This window comes from Microcaecilia unicolor, chromosome 3 (genome assembly GCF_901765095.1).
Source record: "Microcaecilia unicolor chromosome 3, aMicUni1.1, whole genome shotgun sequence".
Taxonomy (NCBI): Eukaryota; Metazoa; Chordata; class Amphibia; order Gymnophiona; family Siphonopidae; genus Microcaecilia; species Microcaecilia unicolor.
The window spans coordinates 491,813,094-491,838,444 of record NC_044033.1 but is presented as its reverse complement, the minus strand read 5'-3'; the positions used below and the strand labels follow the sequence as shown (position 1 = coordinate 491,838,444).

The following is a 25,351-nucleotide window of genomic DNA, read 5'->3' as shown; positions in this document are numbered from 1 at the left end:
AAAACTCTGCCGCACGACTAATATTTCGCCAAAGTCGTTATGCCCATATCAGCCCTCTCCTGAAATCACTTCACTGGCTCCCTATCCGTTTCCGTATACAATTCAAGCTCCTCTTGTTGACCTATAAGTGCATACACTCTGCAGCCCCTCACTACCTCTCCACCCTCATCTCTCCCTACACTCCTTCCCTAGAACTCTGTTCACTAGGCAAATCTCTCCTAATTGCACCCTTCTCCTCCTTCGCTAACTCAAGACTCCGCTCCTTCTATCTCGCCGGACCTTATGCCTGGAATAGGCTTCCTGAGCCATTACGTCTAGCTCCATCCCTGGCTGCCTTCAAATCCGGGCTAAAGGCCTACCTGTTTGATGCTGCTTTCGACTCCTGACTTGTAACTTTTATCTTATCTTATCCTTATGTGTCCTTCTGTCTGTCCTTCCCTTATCCTTTTTGGTCCTGTCTGTTTGTCCTAGAGTTTCCCATACTACAATATCACCTCCATAACCTGCTGCAATGATTGTTTGGGTTGGGCCAGCGTCAACAGGACATCATCGGCAAATAGCATGATCTTATGCTCCCATCTGCCCCTGACCACTCCCCGTATACTCCCCTGGTCTCTGATTTTTTTTGCTAATGGTTCAATTGACAGTGCGAACAACAGGGGCAACACCGCACAGCCCTGTCTTGTCCCTCTTCCCAGGCATATCGATTTAGTATAGGACCCATTTATTTTTAATATTGCCAAGGGGTTAGTATAGAGCAAGTGTAACCAGTTCAAGATTCTCCCTTCCAATCCTATCTGTTTCAAAACTTCAAACAGAAAGGGCCACTCCACCTGGTCAAAGGCTTTTTCTGCATCCACCGAGAAGAGTAACACCGGCTCTAATTCATCGGTGGCTTGCTGTATTATATATGTATAGCAGACATCTGATATTATCAAACGTCTACCCTTTATAAATCCCGTCTGGTCATCATGTATTATATTTGGGAGTACCTTCTGTAGCCTTATTGCCAGAATTTTGGTAAAGATTTTATAATCAGTATTTATTAATGATATGGGCCTATATGACCCACACTGTAAGGGGTCCTTATCTGGCTTCTGTATCAGAATCACCTCGACCATTCTCCAAGAGTATGGCAATTCCCCTATATCATCAAAGGAGGTTATCGCTTTCAGCAACAGCGGCACTAACCACTTGGCAAATAGTTTATAAAAGTGTGCGGGGAATCCATCAGGCCCAGGTACTTTATTATTGGGTAAATTCGCTATCACCTTTTCAACCTCTTCGAGTGTCATGGGGACAGATAGAGATTCCACCGCCCCTTCCGACATGCCTGGGAGCTTAACCCCCTGCAGATATTGTGCAATGTCCTCCCGTGCCGCATCCTGTTCTGATTTATATAGTGGAGTGTAGTAGTCCCAGAACACTGCCTGTTTGACTAACTAGCCTCCCCGAGGCATCATATATACCCGAAATATGATTCCTTTGGGCCTGCTTTTTTAATTTATTTGCCAGCAGTCTACTGGCCCTATCTCCAAACTCAAAATGTTCTTGATGTACTTGCTGAAGCTGGGTTGCTATCTCTGACATCTGTATGTCATTAAGCTGTGCTCTGCATTGCTGTAGATCTTGCAGTTTCATTTTATCTGACGGGTCCGCTTTATGCGCCCTCTCACTGGTCTCCATTTTTGCTCTTATCCCCGCCTCTTTCCCTTCTTTAACTTTATTGACATGGGCCTGCAGTGCAATAATTTGGCCTCTTAACACCGCTTTCATTCCCTCCCAGACGCTCGCCGGATGTACTTCCCCCCTATCATTAAAATTTATATATTCTATTATATATTTTTCTATCTCAGCTATATTCTGTGGATCTAGGAGTAATGCTTCATTTAGCCTCCAGTGTGTTCGCCCTTTCTCTCTTGTTCCTGCTCGTAGAGTCAGTACCACTAGAGAGTGGTCTGACCAGCTACATGGTTCAATGTTCACCTCCCCCAATTGACCCCTCACCATCGCATCGCCCAGCCATTAATCAATTCTCGAATATGTTTTGTGTTTGGGAGCGTAATGAGTATAGTCCTTTGCTATCCCATGGCTGTCTCTCCATAGATCTATCAATCCCCATCTTGCCAGCCAGGCTTTAAAGGCCATTCTTTCTCCCTTAGCATAGTTCGCGACTCCCCCTGAGTTATCCACACTCGGATCTGTCGTCAGGTTAAGCCCCCCCCCCCCCCCCATCAGCAATTGACCTTTAGCATGTTTTTGCAAGACCTTTTCCACCTCCTGTAAGAATAGTTTCTGATCATCATTGGGTGCATAAACACATATCATGGTGTAATACACGTTATACAAGGAGACTATCAGCAATATGTACCTGCCCGCTAGATCTTTTACCGTTGTATGTACCATCCAGGGCTGTGATCGTGATAAAGCAATCAGAACCCCCCTCTTTTTTGTAGCCTCTGTGTTAGATGCGCATTGTATAGTAGGGTATTGTTTGTGTCTGATTAGGTGTTCATGGGCCCTTTTGAGATGTGTCTCTTGTCTCCAGGATTTGAATTTCCGTGGTCAAACATCCCACTCTCACTTATACTTGTGTTTTCCCGTGGGGAGTTCGAGTTCTCCGCTTGGCTGCGGATTCTTCTGAACATATTCTCTTGTAGAAACACCACATCTGCCTTCTGGCGCAGCATTTCTCTAAATATCTGCTTTCTTTTCTGCGGAGTGTTCAACCCTTGCACATTTACAGTCACACATTTAAGCATTGTAGAATTTTGTTATATTTCCTATCTCTATTATTTCTATATCATAGACTAAGGTTCCCCTCTGTTCCCTCCTCCCCTCCTTCCATCAATCAATCCCTCAAAGCCTATTTCCCCCCTCCCTCTTCTATTCTCTACCCCCCTCCCTCTTCCTCTTCCCTTTAACCAGAGCACCCTTGCCAGTGCTTCAAAAGAGGAGTGTGACCCGTTATTCCCCCTTCCTCTATTTTGCCCTACAATTTAACTTCCTTAACTGGTATCTGTGTAACAAGTAGGGCAGTTTACGGTGTGTCCCAGCTCAGTTTCATAACCAACATTAACAACCAACATGATCAACTCGCCACATTTTTATTTTATTTTTATTACATTTGTACCCCACGCTTTCCCACTCATGGCAGGCTCAATGCAGTGGGCAATGGAGGGTTAAGTGACTTGCCCAGAGTCACAAGGAGCTGTCTGTGCCGGGAATCGAACTCAGTTCCTCAGGACCAAAGTTCACCACCCTAACCACTAGGCCACTCCTGCCACATCTGTACATAAATCCCATATTGAGACTGTGCAGCGTTAACTCCTAACTGATCACTCGGGGTCTTACCCCTAATGTCCCAAGGCAGCTTCAAGTGAGGCGTCCTGCAGACTTTTGACGTTGGAGGCGCCTGTGACCCACTCTTTGCCATTTTGGATGTGTCCTTGGGACTGCCGTCGGTGGGGGGTCTCTCTGTCGTAGAGGGCGTGGCCGTCTGGTATTCTCCCTGGAGTATCTCCTTTGCTTCCGCTATCGTTTTAATTTGATATTGTTTTCCATCCTTGTAAAATGCTAGCCCAAACGGATATCTCCATCTATAGCGAATCCCCATTTCTCTTAGTTTGGTTGTTACTGGCCTTAAATCAGCTCTTCTCTTCAGAGTGGCTGCAGCCAAGTCCTGATATATTTACACTGAGTAGGTATCCCACTTGAAATCTGTTGCTTGCCTCGCAGCTGTAATAATTCGTTCTTTCAGTTTGAAGTCTTGGAAGCATGCTATTATGTTTTTAGCGAGGTTCCTTCTATTGGCCCCTAGGGGCCCGATGGGCTCTTTCCAAGATTATTTTTTCCGGTGGTATCGGTTCCTCCGTGGTTGCTAGCAGCGAACTGACTATTTGTTGGACCACGTGTTCGCTGTTCTGGTATGTCGGAGTCTCCGGTAGGCTGCGGAAGCAGAGATTATGGCGCCTGCTTCTATTTTCCAAGTCCTCTCGCTTGTCATTAATCAGCTGCTGCCCCAGACGTTCGTCCGCTATCTGCTGCTCCAGTGAGCCCAGGGACTCCGAGTGTTCGTCGATTCGGACTTCCACCTCCTCAACTCTATGTCCCAGCTCCGCTATCTTGCTTCTCAGATCGGCTCCTAAGGTCGTCAGTTCCGAACGCATTGCCTTCAGGTCCGAGCGGATTTCTTGGACCCAGGCACAGAGCTCCGGTATTCCGGCTCCCTCGGATTCTCATTACAGAATATGCTTAGTGAGTTGTGCGTATAAAGTCTAATTAGTGCAAATTAGTGCTCATTATTTTGCTTAAGTGCTGTTAACAACACTGATTAGCTTGTTAAGCCAATTAAGTTATGCGCGTAGTTATAAAATACACCTGGATTTCAGTGTGGATCTCTAGGCACGCTATACAGAATCCAGGGGTTAGCATGTAACTGTGAGGGGGTCATACATGTGGGTGGAGTATGGGTGGGCCAAGAGCATGTCATCAATAGATGCGCACAACTTAAAGAATACTATCAGTTACACTCACTGCATGGCTCCAATTTTTTATATAATTCCGGTTATTATACTGGGTGGAGCACTGGTAGTATGACGCTTTTCCTCTCATCTTTATACAAATATTAGAAGTGGTTTATCAATGTGTTTTGTGATTCACGTTATGTTTTGTTTGACAACTGAATGAACGAGTGAATCTGATCTTTGAATTTAACTTCTGAAAGGCCATATTTCAAATAAAAAATTAAATGTTTGATATATTATTGGTGATTTATAATAAGCACATTAAAATGTCACTTTTCATTTTCTCTGTTTCACATCAAGTGCACAAACAACACTTTTGTTTTCAGGCAATGATGTGTTCTATCAAAAGTGAACGGCATTAATCCTAATTTTCCAAGAGCCCTTAATTAACAGATTACAGGTCTAAATACCACACTGAGATATTTTTGATACAAACTATAGGTGGTATTAGTAATTTTAAAAGCATGCTTATAGAGTCATGAGGATATGCTTTACAGTTATATAAACTTGAAACACAACAGATAATCATCAGAAACAGGTAAAATTAGGATAAAACAAATGAAAAGCTAGGAAGGAAAAGGACAGGTAAAGCATGATTAGTAATCATTTTCCTACAGAAAAGTTAAATTTTGTTTTCATTAGATGCGGAGCGATCTCCTCTTTGGAGCTTGGAGAAACACATTCATTTGACTGCAAAGGAATGGTAGGACAGTATGTGACAGTAACCATCCCTAGGCGTGTTCGATATCTTACATTATGTGAGGTTGAAGTTTTTGGCCTGCCAGCAACTTCGAGCTCCTACAGTATGTACCTAACTCTGTTTCCATGTTTTTCATGTATTGACATTTATACAATAGATCTTAAAAATCAAAAGATCTCACTGTTTAGCAAGGGGCCCAGCCAAACATATGTGCTGGCTCTTTAAAATTTCCAGTTTTTAGAAAACTATGTTGCAGTAGTCTTAGGAATTGTCTTATCGTCTTCTCCAGACCATTACCTACGAGTTGGTAATATGTACTCCTGCCAGCAGAGGGAGACTGAGAATTATTGAACAACGTTCCTGTATAAGGGACTGTGCAACCCTGACCTGCTCAGTATTTCTCAGTCTCCCAGCAGAGGTAGGTGCTGTGCAACCCTGCTCCATGTTTTTGGTGAGTGCGCTGGTTTTGACCCCTTGGTTTTAGTTAGGTTTCCTTTTATGGATCTTGCTTAGTGGCTTAGTAAAACAAAAAACGAACAAAAAGAAACCTCCTTGGGAAAGAAACAGCTTCATTGGTCTTGGGCTCTTGGCCCCTGTACCTCTTTTGGGGAGTGTACACTCCGGGCTCTGGGTCCCTCCCCCCCCTACTCCCCTCTGCCCTTAGCAGTGCGTCTGGGCCTTCGCCCCACCTTCTCTAGGAGAAGTTCCTTCAGGCAAGGCCCCTGGTGGGGAACAGAGCACTGTTCTCTTAAAAAATATATATATAGATATAGATATATAAAACGTAGGAAACGCCTGGGGGACAGTGGGCGCTTTGGTGTCTCGGCATAGGTTTTTGGTGCCAGCTGCAATCTTGAAAAAGAAAAGGAAAAACAAAAAAGGAAGCCAGAACCAAGGCAATCTAGGAGGATTGCAGGGAGTTTGGCAGTGGGACGCTATTCCTGGTCCCCGCGATGGCGGCTTTTCTACCCGCCCTTCCTCCTCCAATGGCAGCGCTGTCTGAGAAGACATGCCAGTGTGCAGCCTGTTCAGTGCACCTCGTGGTCTCCCATAGCACTGGCTTGTGCAGGGTTTGCGAGGAGGTGAGGCCCGGTTCTGGGGAGGAGCCGGATATGGGTATTCCAGCTGCGGTAGGGACAGCTACGGTTCCTGGGCCGACGGCTAAAGGGTCGGAGGTGTAGAGCACTCCTTCCCATTGCGCGACAGATGCAGATGCAGTTTTGGTGGGAACGTCCGCCATGTTGCTTCCTCCGCCGCCGGTCCCTTCTTTCTCTGAGGAGCTGCTGGTGATGTCACAGTAGGACTCCTCAGGGGCTTCAGCAGCTCCGTTTTCGCCAGAATTTGTGCTGCTACTCCATCAGGCTTATTGCTTGAAGAGAGGAATTTCTCCTGATGTTGCAGCGGGTTTTCCGGCCCCTCCTCCATGGTATGGGCCCTTGAGGTCTGCAGTTGAGGCAACCGGGTCCAAGAGGCCGCATCTGGCTGGCATGGAGAATCTGGGGGAGGCTCTCTCCCTTGGTTCAGACCCTCTGATAGACGCGGAGGGGGGAGAATTTTGGGACACAGGATCCCTGGATGAACCCTCAAAGGCTCCCTTAGGTGAGGATCCTTCGGTAGTACTCATTTTTAGAAGGCAAGAGCTGCCCTTCCTGTTGGTGGAGGTACTTCAGACACTTAAATTGTCAGAAGATCCCCCTCAGGTGTCCTGGAAAGGGGATCCACTACTTAAGGGGGTTTGTAGACCTCCACAAACCTTTCCTCATTATGAGGATTTAAAGGAACTGGTGGAGGCAGAATGACTAGTTCCCGATTCGCATTTACGAATTGGTTTGTTACATTTGTATCCCACATTTTCCCACCTATTTGCAGGCTCAATGTGGCTTACTTAGTACGGTAAAGGCATTCGCCAATTCCGGTATGAACAAATACAGTAGTAATGTTGTGGTAGAATAAGGTTCGTGTGTATAGACACATTAGGGAATCGTAGAGAGGAAGAGTTATTATATGTCCATTATATGACCTTCATAAGGAGAGTATTGCGGCTCCCTATAGATGAAATACTTCAAGACCTGTACATATCCATTTGGTCAACTCCTAATTCAGTTAGATCAACTAAACAAAATTTAGATAATAAATATTGAGTGTAGGAAGTTTTAGGACATGGCAAGCAACAATTGTCTCATATTTTTTTGATAGTCAAATCTGCAATGATGAAGAACAAAACATCTAAAGACCGTATGCCTTATTCTCCAAACAAGGACCTTAAATCTATAGACTTAATGGGTAAAAGAATGTACCAAAATTCCATGCTCGCTGCTCACATTGCAGTGCATAATTATCATTACGTACAATATTTATATACTATTATGGATAACTTGAATCAGTTAGTGGAAGGATTATCAGAAGCTAACAAACTTTCTTTCCAGTTGATTTTAGCACATTTCGAAGATTTTTCTAAGCAGATGATTCATGCTGCAAATGACAGCTATGATATGGCTGTTAGAGGCTCCGCGATAACAATATCTAACAGCTAGCTCTCATGGCTCAGAGCTTCAGCATTGAAGGAAGATATTTTTGAGAGAGTAGCAGATGCCCCATGTTGTACAGGGAACACTTTAGTTGGAGAAAAGGTGACAGTGGGTCTTAGATATAATCAAGTATGGGTATGCCCTGGAGTTTCGCCATCCACTTCCAGATGCCTTTCTCGTTTCTCCTTGCAAGTCACCGCTCAAGGCCAGGGCCATGCGTCAGACCCTGGATCGTCTTCTGGCTCTGCAGGCCGTGGTGCCTGTTCCTCCAGGCGAGAGAGGTTCTGGCAGATATTCCATTTACTTTGTTGTGCCCAAGAAGGAGGGCTCCTGGCGTCCGATTCTGGACCTAAAAAGAGTGAATTGGGTTTTGCGGGTGTTGCCCTTCCGTGTGGAGAATCAAGTCAGTTATCATGGCAGTTCAGCTGTGGGTGTTTCTCATGTCCTTGGCTCTTACAGAGGCGTACCTTCACATTCCTATTCTTCTGGACCATCTGAAGCTTCTTCGCTTTGAAGTCCTGGGAGCTCACTTTCAGTTTACAGCACCACGGACCTTTGCCAAGGTGATGGTGGTGGTAGCGGCTCAATTGCATCAGGAGGGGATCTTGGTGCATCCCTACCTGGATGATTGGTTAATCAGGGCAAAGTCAGCAGAGGAAAGCCAGAGAGTCTCAGGTCGAGTGGTTCTCCTTCTCCAGCAGTTGGGATGGATTGCATCCAAGAGCTCACCGGTTCCCTTTCAGTCCTTGGAATTCCTGGGACTGCGTTTCACTACACGCGAGGGCTTGGTGCACCTTCTGGCAGTGCGCATCCTGAAAATCCAGTCCCAGGTGTGTCGGTTGCTGGCGATCCAGGCTCCGTCAGCGTGGGATATTTTGCAGGTGCTGGGGTCTATGGCGGCATCCATCAAGGTGGTGCCGTGGGCACGGGCACATATGAGGCTTCTTCAGGCGGCCCTCCTGGCTCGCCCGTCCCCTCAGGTGGACTCTCTCTCATGCAGAGTTTCTCTCCGTCGTCCAGTGCGGCTCAGCCTTCAGTGGTGACTGGATTGTCATCATCTGAGCCGGGGCATGCCCCTCAACACTCCGGACTGGGTGTTAGTAACAACAGATGGCAGCCTGACTGGGTGGGGAGCCCATTGTCAGAGACAAGTTGCTCAGGGCTCCTGGTTGGCGGAGGAGTCTCGCTGAAAACCAGGGCAATTCATCTTGCTCTGTTGCATTTTCAGCCGATGCTCCTATTTCGTGATGTCTGAGTTCTCTCCGGACAATGTGACAGCAGTCGCTTATGTCAATCATCGGGGGGCCCAAACGCTCTCTCAGCACAGGAGCTGGCGTTGATCATGGCCTGGGCGGAACAGAACGCCCACCTTCTCTCAGCAGCACATGTTGTGGGAGCATCCAACCTACAGGTGGATTATCTAAGTCAGCATCATCTGGATCCAGGGGAGTGGGTGTTAGCCCCATTCGTCTTTCAGCTCATTGTCGATCAATGGGGCACCCCAGTAATGGATCTGATGGCCACGGCAGAGAATGCCGAGGCTCCGCAGTTTTTCAGCCACAGAAGGAAGCCTTTGTCAGAGGGTCTCAATGCATTGGTACAGCCCTGGACTCATTGGTCGGGTTCTTCAGCGTATCCAGGGTCATGTCGGTTGCTTGATTCTTGTGGCTCCCGATTGGCTGCATCAACCGTGGTATGCAGATCTCGTGCGATTGCAAGTGGACACTTCGCTTCCTCTTCCCTCGGAGGAGGGTCTGTTGGTTCAGGGACCCATCTAGATGCCCAACGTGGCTCGATTCTCGCTTACAGCTTAGCTGTTGAGCAGGCACAACTATTGAAAAAGGGCTACTTGGTTGTGGTGGTGGTGCTTGTTCTCACTGATGGGTTGACGTCTGACGGCAGCCCCAGGTCCGGAATTCTTCCTAGCAACAAAGTTTGCTAGAGCCCTCGTGCGCACGAGTGCATGCACCGCGCATGCGTGGCCATCTTCCTGCTCATCGCGTGAACGGTCATGGAGAGAGCCCCTTGTGATTTTTCGCCGTTTTTCTCTTGTGCTTCGTTTTTCGCGAGTACGCTCGCTTATTCTTTAAAACAAAAAAAAAGAGTTAGACAACTTCCCGTCCTTTTCTAGTTTGTCGGAAGTTTTTTTGTTTTTGTTTTGTGTGAGGCCCTGTTAGCCGCCCATACTGGGTTTTGTTTTTCCCCTTTTTTGGCGACATCGCGTCTTTTGATTTCGCCGCTGTGATTTTTCCATCAATGTCATCGAAGATCGCCAGCGGCTTCAAGAAGTGCACTCGGTGCAGCTGGGCAATCTCGGTCACTGATCCACACACTTCGTATATTCAGTGTCTTGGGGTGAGTCATCGTCCCAACGCTTGTACTTTGTGCCGCGGTATTAAAAAGTAGACTCAAGCGTCGAGATTAGCTCAGTGGGAGCGCCTGTTCCACGCTCCGCCCGGTTCCTCGGCGTTGATGTTGGCAGCTGTACCGAGCACGGCGGTGGCGGTGTCGATGTTGGCACTGGAGAGTGCATCTACGTCCGGAGTGCAGGTAATGGCTGTCCAGAGACCATTTCACGCTGGCAGCAGTGGGCCATCGAGTGGGTCTCCACCTGCCTCGAGGGCTCCTGCAGTGCAGACCCATCAGGACCGACCCTCTTCGGACCCGACCCCGAGGAGACGTTTGGATTCCACGTCTTCCTCGTCGGTACCGGGGGGTACCAAGACCATGCTTTGAGCGAAGGCGAAGAAGCACAGGCATCGGGCACCCTCCCATCACAGTACCAAGAGCTCCGGGATGCTGAAGGATTCGGCACCCATGAAGCGTCGACGCCGGGAGGACAGCTCACCCTCCATTCAGGAGGTGTTGATGCGCACTTCTTCAGACAGCCCGGTACCACCTCCGCCTCCTCAGCAGATTCGGGCTTCGACTCCTGCACCGACTCCCCAGCCTTTCTCTACAGCCAGTCTTCACGAGCGCCTTGAAGCCATTCTTCCAGGGATCCTGGAAAGGCTGCTGCAATCGTCTGTTCCAGTACCGGGGGTGCTTGCGCCTACTGTACCGTCGATAGATGCGGCGGCTGGCTCCCCATCCGTGGTGCAGCCTTTGGTGTCGGTGGCGCTTGCGGTGCCAGCGTCCGCTGCCACCCAAGTGATTTCCCCGTCGACGTCAGTGGAGGGAGCTTCATCGCTGTCGGCACGGGAGTCTACTTCTCGACACCGTCATCGAGAACATCGCTCCTCAGCGTGGAGACGGGCCCGGCTTCAGACTGCAGTCAGAGAGATCGTGTCTCATACCGAGGGAGAGTCCTCATGGGAGGCAGAGGAGGACCCAAGATACTTCTCGGAGGAGGAGTCTTGTCTTCCTTCTGATCCTACTCCTTCACCAGAGAGAAAGCTTTCTCCCCCCAAGAGTTTGTCTTTCTCATCTTTTGTCCGGGAAATGTCTACGGCCATTCCCTTCCCAGTGGTCACTGAGGATGAGCCCAGATGTTCGAGGTCCTGGACTATCCTTCACCACCTAAGGAGTCATCCACGGTTCCCCTACATAATGTCCTTAAGCAGACATTGATGGTGAATTGGATGAAACCACTAACTATTCCCACCATCCCTAAAAAAGTTGAGTCCCAGTACTGGATTCAAGGGGACCCGGAGTTGATGAAGACCCAGTTGCCTCATGACTCTGGGGTTGTGGATCCCGCTTTCAAGAGAGCCAAGAGTTGTAGGGATTACACCTCGGCACCCCCGGGGCGGGAGTCTAGAACTCTGGACTCTTTTGGGAGGAAGGCCTATCATTCCTCTATGCTCGTGGCCAAGATCCAGTCCTACCAGCTCTACATGAGCATCCATATGCGGAATAATGTGAAGCAACTGGCGGACTTGGTCGATCAGCTCCCTTCGGAGCAGGCCAAGCCTTTTCAGGAGGTGGGCAGGCAGCTGAAGGCGTGTTGTAAATTCCTGTCCAGGGGTGCTTATGACACTTTTGATGTTGCGTCTAGGGCCGCTGCTCAAGGTATAGTGATGCGCAGACTCTCATGGCTGCGTGCCTCTGACCTGGAGAATCGAGTCCAGCAGCACACTGCAGACGCTCCTTGCCGGGGGGATAATATTTTTGGCGAGAAGGTCGAGCAGGTGGTAGAACAGCTCCATCAGCGGGACACCGCATTTGACAAACTCTCCCACGGGACGCCTTCAGCACCTACCTCTTCAAGTAGGCGTTTTTATGGGGGTTGGAGGAATGCTCCCTAAGCTTACAATAAGCGCAGGTATAATCCTCCTTCCCGCCAGCCTGCTCAGGCTAAGCCCCAGCGTGCTCATTCACATCAACAGCGTGCGCCTCAACAGGCCCCTGCAGCTCCCCAGCAAAAGCAAGGGATGGGCTTTTGACTGGCTCCAGGCGAGCATAGCCGACTTAAAAGTGTCTGTGCTGGACGATCTACCGGTCGGAAGGAGGTTGAAAATTTTTCAACAGCGGTGGCCTCTTGTAACCTCCGATCAGTGGGTTCTCCAAATAGTCCGACTAGGATACTCCCTCAATTTGATGTCCAAACCTCCAAATTGTCCACCGGGAGCTCAGTCCTTCAGCTTCCAGCACAGGCAGGTACTTGCAGAGGAACTCTCCACCCTTCTCAGCGCCAATGCGGTCAAGCCCGTTCCACCGGGGCAAGAAGGGCTGGGATTCTATTCCAGGTACTTCCTTGTGCAAAAGAAAACAGGGGGAATGCGTCCCATCCTAGACCTAAGGGCCCTGAACAAATATCTGATTCGAGAAATGTTCAGGATGCTTTCCCTGGGCACCCTTCTTCCCATGATTCAGGAAAACGATTGGCTATGCTCTCTGGACTTGAAGGATGCTTATACACATATTCCGATACTGCCAGCTCACAGGCGGTATCTTCTATTCCGTCTGGGAACACAGCACTTTCAGTATTTTGTACTTGCCTTTGGTCTCGCCTCTGCGCCCCAGGTGTTCACCAAATGCCTGGCAGTAGTGGCAGCGTCTCTACGCAAGCTGGGAGTGCATGTCTTCCCTTATCTCGACGATTGGCTGGTGAAGAGCACTTCCGAGGCAGGAGCTCGGCAGTCCATGCAGATGACTATTCAACTCCTGGAGCTACTCGGGTTTGTTATAAATTACCCAAAGTCCCATCTTCTTCCAGTTCAGCAACTAGAATTCATAGGAGCTCTGCTGAACTCAAAGACGGCTTAGGCCTACCTCCCTGAAGTGAGGGCAGACAATCTTCTATCCCTCATTTCTTGGGTCAGAGCGTCTCAGCAGATCACAGCTCGGCAGATGTTGAGATTGCTGGGCCATATGGCCTCCACAGTTCATGTGACTCCCATGGCCCGTCTTCACATGAGATCAGCTCAATGGACCCTAGCTTCCCAGTAGTATCAGGCTGCGGGGGATCTAGAGGATGTTTTCCAGCTGTCCACAGAGTTTCTCAATTCCCTCTGTTGGTTGACAATTCGATCCAATTTGACCGTGGGACGTCCCTTTCAAATTCCTCAGCCACAAAAGGTGCTGACGACGGATGCGTCTCTTCTGGGGTGGGGAGCTCATGTCGATGGGCTCCACACTCAAGGAGTTTGGTCCCTCCAGGAAACTGGTCTTCAGATCAACCTCCTGGAGTTAAGAGCGGTCTGGAACACGCAAAAGGCTTTCAGAGATCGGCTGTCCAATCAAATCATTCAAATTCAGATAGACAATCAGGTTGCCATGTACTACACCAACAAGCAGGGGGGGCACCGGATCTCGCCCCCTGTGTCAGGAAGCCGTTCAGATGTGGCTTTGGGATCACCAGTACGGCATGTTTCTCCAAGCCACCTATCTGGCGGGCGTAAACAACAGTCTGGCCGACAGATTGAGCAGGATCATGCAACCTCACAAGTGGTCGCTCAGCGTGGTACGCAAGATCTTCCAAGTGTGGGGCACCCCCTCGGTGGATCTTTCTGCCACTCAGACCAATCACAAGGTCCCTCAATTCTGTTCCAGACTTCAGGCCCACAGCAGGCTAGCGTCTGATGCCTTTCTCCTACATTGGGGCAAGAGCCTCCTGTATGCATATCCTGCCATACCTTTGGTGGGGAAGACTTTGCTGAAACTCAAGCAGGATCATGGAACCATGATTCTGATCGCTCCTTTCTGGCCGCGTCAGATTTGGTTCCCGCTTCTTCTGGAGTTGTCCTCCAAAGAACCGTGGAGATTGGAGTGTTTTCCAACCCTCATTACTCAGAACGAGGGGGCGCTTCTGCATCCCAACCTCCAGTCCCTGGCTCTCACGGCCTGGATGTTGAGAGCGTAGACTTTGCCTCCTTGGGTCTGTCAGAGGGTGTGTCCTAAGTCTTGCTTGCTTCCAGGAAAGATTCCACTAAAAACAGTTTGCCATCTGGAGGAGGTTTGCCATCTGGTGTGACAGCAAGGCCTTAGACCCTTGCTCTTGTCCTACACAGACCCTGCTTGAATACCTTCTGCACTTGTCTGAGCCTGGTCTTAAGACCAACTCCGTAAGAGTTCATCTTAGTGCAATTAGTGCTTATCATTACCGTGTAGAAGGTAAGCCTATCTCTGGACAGCCTTTAGTTGTTCGCTTCATGAGAGGTTTGCTTTTGTCAAAGCCCCCCTTCAAACCTCCACTAGTGTCATGGGATCTCAATGTCGTTCTCACCCAGCTGATGAAACCTCCTTTTGAGCCTCTGAATTCCTGCCATCTGAAGTACTTGACCTGGAAGGTCATTTTCTTGGTGGCTGTTACTTCAGCTCGTAGAGTCAGTGAGCTCCAAGCCTTGGTAGCCCATGCTCCATATACTAAATTTCATCATAACAGAGTAGTCCTCCGCACTCATCCTAAGTTCTTGCCCAAGGTGGTGGAGTTCCATCTGAACTAGTCAATTGTCTTGCCAACATTCTTTCCCCATCCTCATACCCGCCCTGCTGAACGTCAGTTGCACACATTAGACTGCAAAAGAACATTGGCCTTCTATCTGGAGCGGACAAGCCCATTCAGACAGTCCGCCCAAATGTTTGTTTCTTTTGATCCCAACAGAAGGGGAGTGGCTGTTGGGAAACGCACTATTTCAAATTGGCTAGCAGATTGCATATCCTTCACTTACGCCCAAGCTGGGCTGACTCTTGAGGGTCATGTCACGGCTCATAGTGTTCGAGCCATGGCAGCGTCAGTGGCCCATTTGAAGTCAGCCACTATAGAGGAGATTTGCAAGGCTGCAACGTGGTCATCTGTCCACACATTCACATCTCATTACTGCCTTCAGCAAGATACCCGACGCGACAGTCGGTTTGGGCAGTCAGTGCTGCAGAATCTGTTTGGGGTCTAGAATCCAACTCCACCCCCCTAGGCCCATTCTTTGTTCTGTTCCAGGCTGCACTCTCAGTTAGTTGTTATTTTTCAGGTCAATCTATGTTATGTCCTCGCCGTTGCGAGGCCCAATTGACCCTGTTTGTTGTTTTGAGTGAGCCTGGGGGCTAGGGATACCCCATCAGTGAGAACAAGCAGCCTGCTTGTCCTCTGAGAAAGCAAAAGATACATACCTGTAGCAGTTATTCTCCGAGTACAACAGGCTGATTGTTCTCACCAACCCGCCCGCCTCCCCTTTGGAGTTGTCTCTTCCCTTGTCTTGCTTTGTAAGTTGACTGAGGGGCACATTCGCGTGACAGGCAGGAAGATGGCCATGCATGCACGGTGCGCACGAGGGCTCTAGCAAACTTTGTTACTAGGAAGAATTCCGGACCTGGGGCTGCCGTAGGACGTCAACCCATCAGTGAGAACAATCAGCCTGCTGTCCTCGGAAAATACCTGCTACAGGTATGTATCTTTCGCTTTCTGAGTTCCAAGAAGCAGTCCACTTCCTTGGCTTATGTTCGGGTTTGGCGTGTTTTTGAGGCTTGGTGCGAAGAGCGGGAGGTGCAGCCATTGAGGGCCTTCGTTGGTCATCTACTAGAATTTTTACAGGGAGGTCTGGAGAAAGGATTGTCGTTATCCTCCCTGTTGGTGGCGCTCGCCTGTTTTCGGTGTCCACTTCAGGGGAAATCGCTAGCCCTTCATCCAGATGTCTATTATTTTTTCTAGGGGGTAAAGCTACTAGCCAACCAAAACCTCAACCCATACATATATGCAGATGATGTCACGATATACATCCTGTTTAAACATGATCCAAAGGAAATCTCCAATGAGATCAACCAAAGCTTCCACATAATGCACTCCTGGGCGGATGCATTTCAGTTAAAACTCAACGCAGAAAAAACACAATGTCTTATACTCACTTCACAACATAATATAAATAAATTCACTACCATAACCATACCAAACGTTTCCCTTCCCGTCTCAAATACACTGAAAATTCTTGGAGTCACCATTGATCGTAATCTCACACTCGATAACCACGTGAAGAATACAACTAAGAAGATGTTCCACTCCATGTGGACACTTAAAAGTGTAAAACCTTTCTTCTCAAGATCCATCTTTCGAAACCTAGTACAGTCAATGGTACTAAGCCACTTGGACTATTGCAACGCACTCTACGCTGGCTGTAAAGAACAGAACATCAAGAAGCTTCAAACAGCCCAGAATACCGCAGCCAGACTCATATTTGGAAAAACAAAATATGAAAGTGCAAAACCCTTAAGAGAGAAACTACACTGGCTCCCACTTAAAGAACGGACCACATTTAAGATCTGCACGATTGTTCATAAAATCATCTACGGAGACGCCCCGACTTACATGCTAGACCTCATTGACCTACCTCCTAGAAATGCTAAAAGATCTGTCCGCACATTTCTTAATCTACACTTCCCTAGCTGCAAAGGATTAAAATACAAACTAACACATGCTACCAGCTTTTCCTACATGAGCACGCAGCTGTGGAATGCACTACCAACAAATCTGAAAACAATTAACGAAATCACTAACTTTCGCAAATCTCTGAAAACCTATCTCTTCAACAAAGCCTACCACGAGAATACATAGCTTAACTATAACACTTCACCACTCCACCCTTACTTTGAATGACCCCTTTCTATAACTGTCTGCTTAGTTCTTCTCTGGCATCCTTGATCTCTTTGCAACACCAACTGTACCTTTTACCCTGGAATGGCGATGCCATAACAGGTCTTTGTAAGCCACATTGAGCCTGAAAATAGGTGGGAAAATGTGGGATACAAGTACAATAAATAATAAATTGTGGCCTCCCGTGTGCCCTGTGGTTCCTCCCTGGGACTTGAATTTGGTGCTGTCGGCTTTGGTTCTAGTTCTGTTTGAGCCCTTAGGGCAGGCTATGCTTAAGGATCTTACGCTTAAGGTGGGTTTTTTGGTGGTTACCACTTCGGCACGGTGTATTTTCGAGTTGCAGGCTCTGTCCTGTCGTGAGCCATTTCTGGTCCTTACCAAGGAGAAGGTGTTGTTATGGACGGTTCCTTCCTTTCTTCCTAAGGTGATTTCTCCGTTTCATGTCAACCAGTCTATTTCCTTGCCTTCCTTCCTGGGTGATGAGGCCCCTCAGTTGTATAAGTTGGATGTTCGGTCATTGCAGTGCTATTTGCATTGGACAGCGGACTTTTGGAAGTCCGACCACCTCTGGGTCTTGTTCGTGGGACCTCGAAAAGGCTTCCATCGCGCGTTGGATCAAGGAGTTAATTTCTTCCGCGTACCTGCTGTGGGGAAACTGGTGCCCGCGGTTCTTCAGGCACATCCTACGCATGCACAGGCTTCTTCCTGGGCAGAACACTCTCTCATTCCGCCACAGGACATTTGTAAGGCGGCGACTTGGTTCTCACTGCATTCCTTCATCAAGCATTACAGGTTGGATGTGCAGGCATGATGGGATGCTTCCTTTGGCTCCATGGGCTTTCCAACCCTTGGTGAGTACTGCTTTGGTACTACCCACTCGTAGGGAATAGTCTGGACAAGATAAGGAAGGAGAAATTAGGTCTTACCTGCTAATTTGCTTTCTTTGATCATTCCCGATCCCACCCAGGCACAGTGGGATCGCTGAGATTTCTTCCGGCTGGGATTGAAACTGCATCTGTGTTTTTTAGTAAAGTTTGTTCCAGTTATTCTTTTTGGTTCTCTTTTTCTTCTGGAGAGTTCCTTCTAGAAGCTCAATTTCTGGTGGTGTTTTAAGTGTTCAGTTCCTTGTGACTGAAGGTTTTTTAGGTGTTGCTTGGTTATTTGAACTACTGAGCAGTTCAGGTTTGCACAGTCCCTTATACAGGAATGCTGTTCAATAATTCTCAGTCTCCCTCTGCTGGTAGGAGTGCATATTATCCGCTCTTAGGGAATGGTCTGGAGAGATTTATAGAAAGCAAATTAGCAGGTAAGACCTAATTTCTCCTTTTTGACATAATGGCAACTAGATTATGGGGGAGGAGGAAATATTTTAGAGCTTTTTCTGCATGTCTAAAGCCTGTTATACACACAGAAAGAGGCTTTTATAACATTGTGCAATAATATATGCAAAAAATGTTGGTGCATGAAAAGAGTATGCCTACTTTTATACACACCATGCGTGGCGGAGGGGGGGGGGGACCAACATGGTGGCGGGTCCATGAATGTGCCGCTGACTGCTAGGCCATCAGCTCAGATATTTGGAGGTCGCTTGGGGGGAGGGGCTGGCACGAAGAGCAGGATAGGGGCAGAGTGGGGAGGGGCAAAACCTTTGACCCTCACTTTGGGCTCAGGATCCCCCAAATTGAAGGTCTGGCTATGTGACTGGTTCAGGGAACTCCACACTTCCACTCACATGTTTTGCACATGCGATCCCTATGAGAGTTTCATCTGCGCCCACAACGCTCCCCAGAATTTTTGAATAAACCTGCAGTCCCACCACTTATGCTCAAAGTGCTTTCTTTAGCACAGCCTCTCCAACATTTTACTGTTCACCTAAATTCCCATTTTTCAAAGTTTAATTAGTCAGATAAAGGGCCCAATGCACAAAGCTGATTGAGCTTTAAACATTTGCTTTAGACCAGCTGTAGCCAGTCTAAAGCAAACGTTATTTAGCGAGTAACGCACTAAGGGATTTTCCATGGCTCTAATGTGTGCCAATAGCAGCTACCGAAAACCCTAGGCAAATGCATTGCAAGGAGCTCATTAGTATTAAAATGAGCATTCCGAGCAATGCAGACCTGAGCACCTAACTTTACCATGCAAAATTTAAGGCAGGTTTGGAGCTGTTGTTATGAGAAGTAGCTTGCTTGCATCCCCCCCCCTGGCCTGACCCAACCTGACCCCCCAGACCTACAAACTTCCCTGTGAATTGGTGGACTATGATCCCCACACACTCCCTCCCTGCCCTGGCTCCAGCAACAGCCCTCCCTCCACATCCCCAAGCAATAAATCTGTGGTGGTCTGGTGGACCCTGCACCCCCACAACCTCCCCCAGCAAGATTCTCCTTGGTGGTCTAGTGACCTCTTCCCCACTCTCCCCATACCTGAAAACATTGAAGGCATGAGGGCAGAAACAACACCTCCTCTCTCCTTGCACCCAGCCTCTGCCTGGTGCATCCTGGGATATACTGAGTGGGGCTAAGCACCATATAAGGAGTCCCGTCCAGTGCAGGGCTGAGTACCGCCATTTTGAGAATGCAGGCCCAGAAGCAGGAGGGAGGAGGTGTTGCTCCTGCCCTCCTGCCTCCATTGTTTTAATGTATGGGGGCTAAGGGAGGAAGGTAAGGGGGGGGGGTCACTAGATTACCAGGAAGAATTTTGCTTTGGGGGGCTCGGGAGGGGGTGTGTGTGGGTGGGTCACGGTCCATTGGATCACCGGGGAGTTTTTGCATGGGGGGACTGGGGAGGGATGTGGGGAGGGTTCAGGGTCCACTGGACCACTAGGGATTTGATGCTTGGGGGGGTTGGGGTTGGGATCCAGGTTCAGGTTAGGGTCAGGGTCTGCTGGACCACCAGGGAAAGTTTTGGGGGTGGTAGTGGTGTCGGGGGGGATCAGAGTCGGGGGGGGTCTGTGTACTGTCAAATGCATTTGACAGCTCGAGTTGCAAACAGCAACTGATGCACACAGAGGGATCCATGCTTCTCATTTGCATGTGATTCCCTTTGTGCATTGGTTGCTGTTTATGACTCAGTAACTTTTCCCAAGGCACTGTATATAACGAGTGCCTTAGTGCATCGGCCTTAAAGTCTACAAATTGTGTTGTACTGCATCTGTCTGTAGTTAGTGGCAATGAATGTGAATATGAATGGATACACTCTCTGTCCTCTAACTCCATTCCCAAATGGCTTTCTCAGACTGTGGCTCAGAAAGAGTGCTCTATACAATCTCAAGAGCAATTTAACTGGAATATTCCCTTTAAATACCCCCCTCCCCCCACATGTAGCCTTAGATAGATTCTCACTGAATGAAAGCAGTTACAATTTAATTTAAGTGGAACTGAAAGACCATGCATGCAGTATGAGTAAAACATGGAGTGACTCACTCTCACCCTACACAAATGATGCTATACAGTAATTCTAATGCTGTCTTTCAAAGTGATTCAAAATCTCGCTTCCACTGTACTGATTTTTTTGCTGCTGGCCTGCCATTCAGTTTTAAGTCCTACTCAGATTGTTGCATATTAATAAATCAATACATATATATGAATCAATAATATTTTGTCTTCTGCATTTAGATGATTCCTATGTTCCAGTTCAATCCCCCGATGGTGAGGATGTTTCTGGTAAGGACTCGTGAGCTAATTCTTTCCTATTCCTTTTGGACAGAAGAGAAAAAGGGAATAAGGGTATCCACAGTAGGTGCCCTGTCTTTATTGATAGTACCAAGGTAAGGTAGGATTGGTGGGGGGGAGGTTGCAGGCACTTTTTCTACAAAATGCAGTCAGGGGGCAAGGGCAACTAGTTATTTCAGGTAGAGAAAGTGGAGGAGTGGCCTAGTGGTTAGAGCATCAGCCTTGACATCCAGAAGTGGCCAGTTGAAATCCCACTGCTGCTCCTTGTGATCTTGGGCAAGTCACTTAACCCTCCATTGCCTCAGGTACAAGCTTAGATTGTGAGCCCCCCTGGGACAGAGAAATAGCCAGTCTAGCTGAATGTAACTCACCTTGAGCTACTACTGAAAAAGGTGTGAGGAAAATCTAAATAAATATATGGAATGTTACTACTATTGAAGATTCTACATGGAATGTTGCCACTTTTTGAGATTCTGGAACGTTGCTACTATTTGAGATTCTAGATGGAATGATGCTAGTGGAGGAGTGGCCTAGTGGTTAGAGCACCAGTCTTGCAACCCAGAGGTGGCCAGTTGCTGCTCCTTGTGATCTTGGGCAGGCCACTTAACTTTCCGTTGCCTCAGGTACAAACTTAGATTGTGAGTCCTCCAGGGACAGGGAAATACCCAGTGTAACTGAATGTAACCCACCCTGAGCTACTACTGAAAAAGGTGTGAGCAAAATAAAAATAAATAAATACAAATATGTCTACCCTAAGATCATAGGCCTGGTACTGAGGGTTTGGTTTCATGAAGCCACTCTGTTGGGGTTTGACCCAGCAACCTCTCCCATAAAAAGATAGTGATACTTTTAATCTTATCAAATGACAGTAGAGGAGGAGGCAAGGAGGGAGGATGCAGGAGATGCTCAAGTTTTTTTTAACCTTTTTAAAGATGGGAGGGAGGGGGAATAGCACACTTTCTCTTTTATTTTTGAATTTCATTTTGGAGGGAGAGAAGGGAGATTGTACTATAAAAAGATGTGTTCAGGGTGCCAGTCAGGAAGGAAAGTGGCTGGACAAACTTAGGGAGCCTTTTACTAAAAAGCATTAAAATCTGGGCTCAACGAGTTTCCCGCGTACTAAGCCCAGATTTAATGTGGTAGTTTAAGGTGTTTCTATATTTCCACTTTCAGGTTACCCACTAATTTTTAAATTAGCACATGCTACCTGGAGAAATTAGCATTGGCGCACTTTGCGCCAACTATTTAGGATGTGATAAGTGCTCACAAGTTAACTCTGAGTTATCCAGTTAGCATGCATAAATCATAACGTGCTAACTGGCAGGGCCGTGCCTAGGGTCTCTGGCGCCCCCTGCAGACCATCAGTTGGTGCCACCCTGCAGACCATCAGTTGGTGCGCGCGCACGCGCTTTAAATTTACCTCTCTCCGCCTCCGGCATCTGCGCAGTGTCAGTGAAAGCGCTGCCTGTCTGACGTCTCTCCACTAGCCTTCCCTTCGCTCGTTCGTTCCCTCTGTGTCCCGCCTTCTTCTGACATCATTTCCTTGAGGGCGGGACACAGAGAGAACGAACGAGCAAAGGGAAGGCTGGTGGAGAGACGTCAGACAGGCAGCGCTTTCACTGACGCTGCGCAGACGTCGGAGGCGGAGCGAGGTAAATTTAAAGCGCCGGGGAATCGGGGATGGAGCGGAGGAGTAAGGTGTGTTTTTTTAATACAACTTGACGGTACGGCGCCCTTGAAGGCAGGCGCCCCCCTGCGGCGCTTACCGCGCTTACTGTGTTGGCACGGCCCTGCTAACTGGATAGCACTTCCAGGCCCATTTTCCACTACAATGTTCCCTCTAAGCAGAGCACATGAGCAATTGCTCATATATTTTAGGAGCATCACTCACAGATTTTACACGGTTGCTCACAAAAATTTTTGTTTGTGCTATATACAAAAATGCATTGCTAATACTGGCACTCAAAAATTGTTGGTTTTTAAAACTTCTTGCTCACATGAAAAGAAAAAAATTTGCACACACCAGGCCACTCCTTAGAGGAAACATTGGCTATGCTCCTCAAAACATTTTTTCAGAAATACACTAAGGGGTCCTTTTACTAAGGCACACTGAAAAACGGCCTGTGCTGTTGTAGGCGCGTGTATTGGATGCTGTCAGGTCCGTTTTTCAGTGTGCCTGCAAAAAAGGCCTTTTTTTTTGCCCGAAAATGGATGAGCGGCAAAATAAAAATTGGCGTGCATCCATTTTGGGCCTGAGAGCTTACCGCCACCCGTTGACTTAGCGGAAAGGTCTCATGCATCAACAGGACTGTAATCGTCAGCGCATGTACACTGCTGATTACCGCCTGGTTAGCGCTATGCAGTAGAAAAAAAAATATTTCTGCCGTGCGTATCGAACGCACGTAAAAAATGGAATTACCACCTGGGCCAAGTGGTAGCCGGGTGGTAGTTCCAAATTGACGTGCATTGGGCGTGCATAGGCGCCTACGCGCCTTAGTAATGTTACAAGAAATTATTTATTTTGGGGAAAATAGCTCAAGAGCACTCGCTACTGTTTATAATTTAAGAGCAGATGCTGTATTTATAAGTTTTAGGATATTAATTTCTCCACCAATCACCAAAGGTGATAATTGCAATAAATTAAATAGATTAAGTATATATAAAAGATACCATATACTCAGAACACAAAGAGACCATATTTTTAGCTTCAAAAAGGTTGATTTAATATACAATTGCACACGAGAGGTAGGTTTTAAGAGATCTTTACAGATAATCTGTGCTTAAGTAAGGCAAAGTAGCAGGTCTAGATCAAAGGTTATGTTACTTACAAGTCCTTGTTACAAGCATGCTTGTGGTCCAGCTGATTGATGAGCACATGTTTCAGGAGCAAGGCATCAGCGGACCCCAAAGAGAGCAGCAGGTCCCAAGAGGAGGCAGGTTCCAAGAGGAGGCAGGTTTCAAGAGAGCGAGCTGGGCTGTTTCCAGGCCTTTTATAATGTTAGCAGAGAAGCATGGTGTGTGCATGTCCTGGATATTTTGCAAGGCATTATGTTTAATGTAGTCTGTTCACATGACCCCATTATAAGTCCTTCTTTCTGCAGATGTCCTGGCGTCCATTTGTCTGATAGATGATGGGAGGGGCAGGTATACCTCTGATGACAGGCAAATGTTCTGTTTATGCTTTTCCTCTGAGTTCTTTGTTTTCAATGGGGTATTCAGGTGCCCACCTTAGTCATGCTTTTGTTCAGTACTTTTAGGTGGGAGGGCAGAGAGAGTTATATATCTCTCTTTTGTCTTTGTTAAGTGTTTGTAATTAACTATCCCTGCTATCAGAAGTTCCCAGAAAAAGGAATGGGGAGAGAGGGGCTTGAAATGAAACTATTTTCTCTGCTGCAGTGTCAAATATATAAAAGCTGCACAAATATATTGGTGTATATATAATCCAGCAAAATATAATAAACTGATACCATTACAGTAAAAGGGCCCCAAAAGCAATGTTAGGGCATGGAAACAGGGAAATTACCAGAAAACTCTTTAGTGCATTTTGCAGTAAGTCTCTTTTTGTGTACTAACTGTGTGTTAAGGGCTTAACACCCGCTAGTAACAGGGGCTAATGTGCAGGGGAGGAGGATGGGCATTCTTGCGCTAACCAGTTAGTGCATCTAAATTACCATGCGCTAACTGGTTAACAAATGGATAACATAGGGGCCCTTACCACCTATATGATAGGTGGCAGTAAGTGCTGCTGTGGTAATATTTAAAAAAATGTCACAAGCTAATGGCATCATTAGCACACAGCCATTAATAAAATAAATAGAAAAAAAAAGGCTTTTTTAGGGTTACGGTAAAATGGCCTTGGTGTGCGAGAAAGACCTGCTTACGGGTGCACTGAGGCCAGTTTCTACTGCAGCTTAGTAAAAGGACCCCTTAAATTGTTAAAAAAAAAAAAGTACAAACACCGCTGAACTCGCATGAATTTATGAGGAATGTATTGAAAACTGCTTTTGCTGACTTCTAAGAATGTGTATTTTCTGTTCTTCCATAACACCTTCACAGATGAGTTTGTGACTGAACTGAAGAACATTTTGAAACATTCCAATGCAGGTAAAATTTTATATATTTTCAACGGTGATGTTCTAGCCAAATTTACAACATTTGGGAATAGTTCACCATGATTCAGAAATGCATTTTCATCTGTACTAGAACTGAAGACAAGATACACACAGTCCCCCCCAATATTCAGCTCTATTTAACCGGCTTAGAACGGATCCTGGCTGATTAAATAGCACTTAACCAGCTATCTCCCGCTGAATATTCCCAGTCAGTGTTTAGCGGATAACCGGCTATCTGTAAATATTCAGCATATAGCCAACTAAGTTTGGCAGCCAAACTGGCCCACCCAAATAGCAGGCCTAACTTTGACCAGTTCAACTTAACCAGCCAGCGCTGAATATTGGCTTAGCCGGTTAAGTTGAAACCAGCCAGAAATAAACCGGATATTCAATGCCAGTCACTGGTTTCAGCCCAGCATTGAATATCCGGGCTCAGCGCCAACCATGAGAGTCAGCCCAGCTAACTCCCATGGTCTGAATATCAGCCTCAGTGTCTTTTCTACAGTTTCAGCAATGTGCTTTCTTTTCAGTGTTCAGGTATTCAATAATGTGCATAAATAGAAAAAGCCTAATCTTCTAAGTTAACTTTACTTGTTTTCCCCCAAAGTATTCTCACTTTGTTACTCATGCCTCAGTAAGCACCAAAAGAGACCTAGATACTTAGACTTACAGCCAATGGTGTAGCCAGATAATCAATTTTGGGTGGACCTGAGCTCAAAGTGGATGGGCACAAAATTTTCTCTCTGCCTCCACTCTCTACCCTCCCCCACTCTCCACCCCTTCCAGCTCAAA

The 25,351-nt window shown here is 47.3% G+C and overlaps 1 protein-coding gene across 1 annotated transcript in view; it reads left to right on the top strand.

Moving 5' to 3' along the window:
* LOC115467264 overlaps positions 1-25,351 on the top strand; it is a 145,507-nt gene that overhangs the window by 37,277 nt on the left and 82,879 nt on the right. The window contains 3 exon segments of the mRNA XM_030199080.1: positions 5,169-5,329; positions 20,391-20,438; positions 24,504-24,551. Coding sequence (XP_030054940.1) covers positions 5,169-5,329; positions 20,391-20,438; positions 24,504-24,551 — 257 coding nt within the window.